This window comes from Ochotona curzoniae, unplaced genomic scaffold, assembly GCF_017591425.1.
Source record: "Ochotona curzoniae isolate NIBS_2020 unplaced genomic scaffold, NIBS_Ocur_1.0 scaffold_3223, whole genome shotgun sequence".
Lineage (NCBI taxonomy): Eukaryota > Metazoa > Chordata > Mammalia > Lagomorpha > Ochotonidae > Ochotona > Ochotona curzoniae.
This window is the reverse complement of record NW_024467108.1, coordinates 3,352,957-3,361,805: the sequence shown is the minus strand read 5'-3', so window position 1 is coordinate 3,361,805 and position 8,849 is coordinate 3,352,957. Positions and strand designations below refer to the sequence as shown.

The window sequence follows — 8,849 nt, the reverse complement described above, 5'->3', positions numbered from 1 at the left end:
ACCCCTGGGATGGTGGGAAAACTCTGTAGGGAGAAAGTACCTCCCTGGGTAGAGCCTGCCGCCTCAGACCCCAGTGGTCTCTCCCTCCATCCTGGACTGGTCTGCTGCCTCTGACCTGCCGTGCGGTGTGGCCTTGGGTGTCTATGGGCCACAGCTGCCACCTCTGGTTTTCCAGGGGCACTCTCTCTGGCCTTGCCTTGTGTGTGACTCACCCCCAGGGGTCACAACTTCCCCAGTCATCACAGCTTGGGACACCTGTGTTAGTTCCTTCACACCCTGCCATGGTCTGCCTTCTCATCACTTCCAGAACAGAGGTCCTAATCCCTTACCCCGATGGAGAAGAGAGGAGGCTCAGGTCTCTGGGCTGCAGGGATTCTGTACTTGACCTTGAGATAGGCTGGGGGGTGGGGTGGGGTGGGGAGCTTAGGCTCAGGGATTCCATTAGTGCGGAGGGAACATGTTCAAGGTTCTTGGCTGGACCTCTGCCCAATCGGAGTGGCTAGGCTGCTGCCAGTGCCCAAAGACTAAAGACTGCTCGCACCACAGTCTCTTTGCCCAAGCCACTGGGAGGGGCCCCCGAGCACTGGGCCACAAAGGAAAGAGAGGAACACTGCACTGAGAGTTGGAAACCAGCACCCCTGCACCCTGAGATCTGCCAGATAACCGTCTTCAGATCACCCCCTTTCCTTTGGGCCCAGGCCCCTTCCTGTAGAATAGGGAATGAAAACAGTACGCCCCTGCCACACCATCCCCCCATCTACTCCATGAGTTGTGATCACGGGAGGTCAGAGCTGGCTGTGTGGAAGGCCCTTAGGGAGACTCCAGGTGGGAAGGTTTCAATGGTCATGGTCAGTGGTGGGTATGGGAGAACTCATGGGGAGAAAGATGCCCAGTGAGGCACCCCGTGAAGTGGCAAGCTCCAAGGAGGGCTGCCACCTCCATTTCCAAAGCCTGATAACAATTACCAGGAATTATCCCTTTTCCCATAAAACAAGACCTCAAGTGCACAGTATTGCTCGTCCCCTTTTGTCCACATGCATTTGCATCAGTTATTTAATTAATGCTCACCAAAACAAGCAAGACCTTTGCAACGACCTTCGTCTCACCGGAGTTCTGCGTGTTTCATGAGAGCTGTTGTCTGCAAGCCTGGGTTCACCATTTCCTCGCTTCTTAGGTGGATTCGTTGCATGTGCACCTTCTTTCCAACTGGATCTTTTCATTTTGTTGCTGGTGAGCATTGTTCTTTCTGGCTGCCTGAGAGTCCCAGAGTGAACACTGCCCAGTGTGTAGACCCCTGGTCCTGGGGGTGGACCTTGGGTGTTAACCAGGTGTGCACTGAGCATCATGTGTGATTCCAGGTATGCGTGGCCTGTGGTCCTTGCCCCAGTCACCTCCTGGCTTCCACCCGAGGTTCATCATGTCAGAATAGAGCCCAGCTGGCCTCAGTGTTGTGGCACAGCAGCTTAAGCTGCTGCTTGGGACACCAGCATGCCATATCAGAGAGCCAGAGTTCAAGTTCTCCATGTGCTTCTCATCCGGTTTCCTGCTCAGCTAGGCGCCCAAGCAGGGAAGCCAATTGCCTGCGCCACGGCCTCCTGAGTGCACACAGGCAGGAAGCTGGAGCCAGGAGCCAGAGCTGGGAGTAGAACCTGAGCACTCCCATGTAGGACACGTTCAACTCAGATTAAACATTCATTCTGGTTTTCCCTTCTTATAAGAACAGATGGGGCCAGTGGCTCATGGTTTATAAGTCTGGAAAACTATGACAAAATTTTGTTTTTTTCTTAAATAATTGAGACCAGGAGTCAAGAACTCCAAGCAAGTCTCCTAAGTGGGTTGCAGGGGCCCTGCCGCACGCTTGGATCACCACCTACTGTTTTCTGGGGTGCACATTGGCAGGAAGCTGGCACAGTAGACAGAGCAGGGACTGAAGCCTCAGCACTCAGATACAGGGTGAAGTTGTCATGAGCTGTGGCTTACCCTGTGCACCAAGCGCCCACCCCTTTCAGAATGAAGTGGTGATGAAGGGAGCAGGCAGAGGAGAGGTGGAGCTGGGACTCCTGGCCTTGGACACCCCTGCCCCACCAGTGGACTTCCCACACCCTACAGCCCCTTGGGTTTCCCTGACATGCGCTGTTGCTGGGACAGCCTCGGTCTGGGATTGTGCCTGAGTGCCTTCCACCACCCGTGGCTGCCCGCCCTCTGGCTCAAGTCCCACCTCTTCCCAGAAGTACCCTGGCTCCTCCTCCCCTAAGTTCATGCAGCCTGGACAATTGGTCTGCCTGGCTGGCCAGTGCTCCTCCTAGCTCCTACCCATCTGCCCCAGGGCAGGACCCAGTTCTGCACCACAGAGCTTCCCCATGCCCCCACCCTGCTGTGCTCTCACTCTGCCACCTGGCTCAGATGCTCCCAACCCCCTGCAAAGTCTTTCCTGATACTCTGGGCGGGGCCAGCCCTGCGCTCACCCCCCGCCCCCCGCCCTGCACAGCCCTGGCATCATGGGCTGGGGTCTGTACCTTCATCAGGTCAGAGCTTGTGTGAGCCAGAGCTGGGACTGGTTCTTCCAGGGCCCTTGGATCACCCCAGACCTGAGTGTGGGGGCGGGTTTGCTGAATGCACTGAGAGCTTGCATTCACCCTCCAGCCCAGGCGCCCCTTCTCTGAGGTTCTCACTTCGCCTTGCGACCCCAGGCCAGCAGCACATGTCTGATCCCAAGATACATCGCACTGTAGCTTGGTAAGATTCTTAACGCTGTTTCCCTGGCCCTCTATGGCCCTTTGTAATGTGTCAAGGGCCCCTCCTGTCTGCCTCTGTGCTTACAGGGCCTGCCCTAGAGAAAGAAGATTCAATAACTAGTTACTGGTGAGCCCCAGGGGCCTGTGATAGAGCCCACTCTGTGCCCCACTGATTTGCTACAGGGCTGGGGGTTGCTGGGAGGCAGCCTAGACATGATGGGTGTCCAGGATGTCCCCTCTGTTGTGTCCTGCCTTAGTGGACGCCACGGCCATGCCTCTGCCACTCAGCTGTGAGCTTCTGGATTAGCTCCTTTGGCCGCTGGCGAAACTTCTTCTGGGTGAAGTAGAAGAGGATGGGATCTAGCACGCTATTGGCGCTGGCCAAGGGCCGTGTGGCCTTGTAAGCGGCAGCGAAGGCCTCCAGCACAGGGCAGGGCATGCTCGGTGTGGAGCGCACCGCCAGGTAGGCTGTCTTGGTGACATGGAAAGGCAAGAAGCTGATGACAAAGACAGCTGCCACCACCATGGCCATTCGGGCCGCCTTGCTTCTTCGCTCCTGGGCCACGGGCCCCGTGGGGTCATCCTGGCGGCACAGGCGGTGGGCCAGGCGACAGTAGCAGGCCAGCAGGGCGGCAAAGGGCAGTAGGAAGCCGATGACCGTGAGGGCCATGCCATAGGGCAGGTAGTGGGTGGCCAGGATGGGTGGGCTCAGGTCGTAGCAGACAGTACGGTTCCGCTGGATGCCCGTGGCAGCAAAGACGGCAGTGGGCAGGCACTGGGCCGTCACGACCAACCATACAGCGCCACACACCAGCCAGGCAGCCCGGCGGCCCCCGCGCTTGTGCCAGGGGGCCAGGGGGTGGCAAATGCCCAGGTAGCGCTGGAAACTGATGCAAGTGAGGAAGAGGATGCTGCCGTGCAGGTTGGCATAGAAGAGGAAACGCACGAGGCGGCAGGCCAGGTCGCCGAAGGGCCAATGATCACCTTGGGCGTAGTTGTAGATGAGCAGGGGCAGGGAGCAGGCGTAGAACAAGTCGGCCAGGGCCAGGTTGAGGGTGTACACGGCTGTGCGGGTCAGCGCCCTGCGGGACATGCAGATCTGGGCGATCACGCACGCGTTCAGCGGCAGGCCTGCGGCCAGCACTGCTGAGTACACCAGTGGCAGCAGCAGCCGCTTGAAGTCTTCCTGGTAGACGCAGGTGGTGGGCGGCAAGCCCAGAAGCTGCACTGTGCTGTTGTCCCACGCCATGGCTGCCTGCTGGCTTCTATGTGGGGAGAGGCTGAAGAAACAGACAAGGCACGTCAGTGACCTCCTTGGCTGCCCTGCCCAGTGGGCACTATCCCTCTCTGGGCAGTGACCCACCCAGCCACCTTGGAGCAAGCAGGGCTCTGGCTGTTTCCTCCCCAACACTCCCCACCCCAGGAGATCCCCATAGCCCCTTCTTCCTGGAGTCGCTCCATCTGATAAAGCTTGAGCCTAGGGGAAGTCCTACTCATTGTCTTTCTGTTCCGTTCCTTGTCTTTTAAGTCTTCAAGCAAACTTCCATTCAACCTACAAAACCCTGGTCCAGCATTTCCCCTGTTGGCAGAAGGTGACAGACTTGGGGGTGAACCCCAACTCTATGACGTCCTGCCCTTTCTGCCATTATCCTCCATTGGAGAGACAGGGAGCTGATGGGCCCCTCCCCAGTGGCAGTTAGAAACGCAACACCACACTAGGTAGGTCTGCCTTGGGCTGCAGAGGTGGCCCTGGTGGCTGCCTGGCCCTCAGCTCTGGGAACCTCCTGATGATAAAAAAAAAAAAAAAAAAATCCAGGTCAGGTGTCTCGCAGCATCTTAGGGAACAGAAGTCACCCACATGGGAAGTCCACGCACCGTGTACTTTGTGAGGACGGCGTGCATCTCTTCCATCCGAGCTCCACCTTCCAAGGCCATCGGCTGTCTTTGCACTGTCGTGGTCTTGTTACCTGCAAAAGCAGGCAGGGAGCTGACTTGGGAGTTCCGCCGGGTGCCGAACCCGGTCTAGCAGAGCCATGATTCCACAGCGCCCCCTGGTGTCCTGAGTGAGAACAGCGTCTGTGAAAGCAAACGAGTGAGGGGCAAGCAGCCCTGCAGGCGGGGGGAGAGGGAGGGAGGCAGCACGCGGCTCCGGGAATGTCTCATCTTCACCCAGCTTTGCAAATAGAATCAGCAGAGGAGGTTCCTGTTCTGAGTCTGGGTTGGAATGTTGTAGTCTCTATTTAAATGCTGTACAATCCAGGGCCTGTTGCATACCTCTTTCAGGCTTGAGTCCTCATCAGTAAAATGTGACATGGGCCTGGCATTCAGTAGGTGCTGAATAAACACCATACCATCGCGTAAGACAGCTTCTCTCCCCTCTCATCCATTCGGGGCGGGGGGAGTGGCAACATAAATGCTGGAAGGGGGCTGCTTCTGATGGGTTCAGTCTGACTGCTGGATGCTTCCCTCTAAGCTGTCCTCCCCACATTACTGGTGAGAGTTTACAACTCAGTCCTCAGGAACCCATACAACCGAGTCTCTGGAGTGGCAAATCTCATCTTTCCCTCTCTTCGTCTTACAGATGGGAAGAATCAAGGCTCAAAGAGGACCTAGAAAGCCATATGGCTGTACTCAAAGGGTGATACGAGGCAAAGGCTGAACGAAGCATCTGTGTGGCTCTGTGCCTCGGATTTTCCAAATGTCTAGTTGGATATTACAGCACCTGTTACATGAGGTTCTTCTGTGGGGATCAGTGCGAGTTGCCTTTCCTGTAAACATACCTGCTGATGGGCCTGGCACCATAGCCTAGTGGCTAAAGTTCTTGCCTTGCATGTGCCGGGATCCCATATGGGTGCCAGTTCATGCCCGGCTGCTCCAATTTCCTTCCAGCTCCCTGTTTGTGGCCTGAGAGAGCAGTTGAGGATGGTCCAAAGCCTTGGGACCCTGCACCCATTTGGGAGACCCAGAAGAAGCTCCTGGCGTCAGATTGGCATAGCTCAGGCCATTGTGACTACCTGGGGAGTGAATCAGTAGACAGAGATTTTTCTCTCTGTTTCTCTTTTCTCTGTAAATCTGACTTTCCAATAAAAATAAATAAATCTTTAAAAAGAAGAAAGCTGCTGAATATGGAGGAGAAAGTGGGTTGGGGGGCTATGTCCCCAGGCCTCCTTTGGGGTGCTCTGTGGCCTCCCGGCTTAGGACAGCCTCTGCATCAGGTGCTCCGGCACCCCGTGGCCTGTTCTCCCTCCTGCTCCGAGTGAGGCCGGACCCACGGTGATGCCTCCTCCGCTGTCTCAGAAGGAGGACAGGGCTGCAGGAGGGGCTCCATTAGCCCGCTGGGCATGCTCCTGGAAAAGGCCAGGCTGCTAGTCACTGCTCTCTCAACTCACGCTGCCTGTCAAGGTTCTAGAAGGCCCCGAGCTGTTCCCTTTTCTGGGAGAAAAGGGGTGGTGGTCCCCCAAGAAGGGCTCACATGGCTCCTGAGACAGGGCAGCAGCGGCTGTTGGCTCTCACATCTGTCATCTGTGCTGGTGCCCGACTTCTGAGTCAGCTCGGACCCCAGCCTCTTCCTGGGCTGCTGCTTCTCTGCCCACCCAGGCTTTCTGGCAGGGTGCTCCCTCCTGGCACCTTGTGCCTACGGGACAGAGCCCAAAGTCCACTCCTGACAACCCAGCACCGCTGGTCCCACCGTCGCCACCACAGCCAGGATGGCTGCTCCTGCCCAGACCCTAAGTGTCCACCTCGCTCTCTGCTCCCCAAGCTGGCGTCCCCCAGCTCTGTAAGCTCCCTGAGGCTGGCGCTGGTCCCAACCTGCCCCCCGCCAACCTTGCCACATGTCCACTGATGTTGACACTTACGTGTAGCAGTGTCACCGTGTCGCCGTGTCCCTGTGTGTAATGGGACAAAGGGAAGCTCAGCTTGTGGTTCTCGCTGTCAGCTAGGCTACAACGCCTCACCAGGCGCTGGCTTCCTCTGCTTCCTGGCAGGGCTGTCTCTGACTGAAATAGCCCCCAGTTCCCCGCCTCCCGGCCACCCCTGACACCGTGGCCTGGGTTGGCGGGAAGGTCGCCTTCCTGGAACCTGCCCCAGCCACAGCAGGGAGAGTGAGGGAAGCAGAGGCCACGGTCAAAGCCGTGGACTTAGCTCAGCTCTCTCTCAGTCTTCTCGTCTGTGCAATGGGTTGGTTAACAGCCAAAGCTGGGAGTATCCTTCACTTTCCCAGCCTGTCTCTCCTTCACCCTCATGAATTGCTGGCCACCAGCCTTCCACATGTTACCCACAGGGTGCACATGCAGGCATCCTTCCCCCCCAGCATGTCCCCTCTGATCCACTGTTATGTGCCATCAGCTCCTCCCTCCTTCTCACAGTTAGCAGGCACCGCCCCTTCCACACAGTAGCCCCAGTGCTCAGGAGGGATAGATGTGGGTGCCGGGAATGGAGGTGACATCCCTGGGGACCCTCTTGAGTAGAATCCGGAGTTCCCCCAAACCTCACGACCAGGAGGAGGTGAGGCAGCCTCGCAATCAAGGGAGGGTAGACCTATGGGTCAAAATTGGCTATGCAGCCAGTCCTCTTCTAGGTCCCTCAGATGACCTCCTGTAGCCACTTCCACCAGGGAGGGTTTTTGAATCAAGAATGGGAGCAGCTTGGAGGGACCTTCCTAGGGCTGGAGGTCCATCTCAGCTGCTGATGGCTGCACAGTTGTCTTCCTGCACTGAGGGCCTGTAACCATGAGATGGCACCAGTGAACATCCCAGGACTGAGCCCTGCTGGCCAAGGAGCAGGGCCCAGGGTGCACACAGCTCCTGTCTCCCTGCTGAGGCTGGGATAGGTACCCTCAAAGGCCAGAATCTCTGACCCTACTCCTGCTGACCCACTCCTCCAGCCTTTGTCCCTCTCACCCGTCTCAAGTCCATGTCATGGACCCTCACCTGTTCAGTGTGGCCACAGCAGCACCAGGCTGAACCATGTCCTTGCGAACCAGCAACCCTGGAGTACTGCCCTAACCTCATGCATCCTCTTCCCAGTGGGTACACTGGATACACTGGGTACAAACCTGCCAAACGCCCTCACCCGCACGGCAAGGCCAAGTGTCAGTTAAAACGGCATCCCGGGATGAGCCCCTCCGCAGAGGCGAATCAGGCTGGAAGAAGGGCTGATACAGGCCGCAGCTCCTGCCGGGGGAGCGGGGTCAACAGATCCCAAGGTCTTGGGATGGCATGCACATGACCCATGGCTTCCACCCCTGCCCCCAACAGCCTTCCCATGCAGAGGAGCGAGATGACAGGAGCTGGAAGCCTGAGTCACACAGGGCAGACGGCAGAGGCAGGACACGGAGAGAGGTTTTCTAATCTTGGCTAGGCAGCCTGCTGGGAAACAAGGCCTGGGAAGCCCCTGGGCCAGGGCCTTGGCACAGGGCATAGGATGAGGGGGTCATGGTCTGGCTTCCTTCCTCCGGGGAGTCACACAGGCTGGGACCCACTATCACTTTGGACCTGGTACACAGGGCTCTGGTATCTGCCTTCCAGGGTCCACCGCACCCTCTGCACCCAGTCACCACTGGAACCTGAAGACAGGTTGTCCCTGGTGCCAGCACCTGCCACCCAGAGAACAGTGGGCAAGGGTAGCATTTTCACACCTGGGGGAGGAGTTCCAGTGTACAAAAGCAGGCAAACCTGGCAGTAGGGCAGGGAGCCGGATTTCTCTTCTCCTTTCCCACTTCCCCTTCTCGCCTCCTGCTCAGCCAGAATGAAAGCCAGGACTGGAGGGGCCATTTTGAAAGCAAGGAAGGGGAAGCTGCTGTCTGGGGAGCTTGGGAGCCAAGTTTCCTTCCCCTGGCTTCTCTCCAGTTTCTTCGGGCTGAGAGGGAACTGGCATCTACCCAGCCCCTGCCACGTGCCGGGCCCCAGCTTCCTCCCCACCACACCTGCCAGACCTTGCGAGATGTACTTGCTTCGCCACATTCACCGTCTCTGTTTTACAGAGCAGGGAATGTCAGCGAGAGGGTCTTACTGATAAATATGACTGAAGAGGCTTGGGGACCACAGTGGTCCTTAGGGGAACATGAGACAGCACAAAGCTGAGGTCCAAAGGGCAGAAAAAGACCCCTGGCCA

General features: G+C 57.6%; 1 protein-coding gene across 1 annotated transcript; it reads right to left on the bottom strand.

Annotated features, from left to right (window-relative positions):
* Nucleotides 1-2,988: 2,988 nt before the first annotated feature.
* Nucleotides 2,989-3,984, bottom strand: P2RY6 (pyrimidinergic receptor P2Y6). The gene has a single exon (XM_040964040.1). It carries the CDS (start codon nucleotides 3,982-3,984, stop codon nucleotides 2,989-2,991), a length of 996 nt encoding a protein of 331 aa, XP_040819974.1.
* Between the last annotated feature and the right edge of the window lie 4,865 nt (nucleotides 3,985-8,849).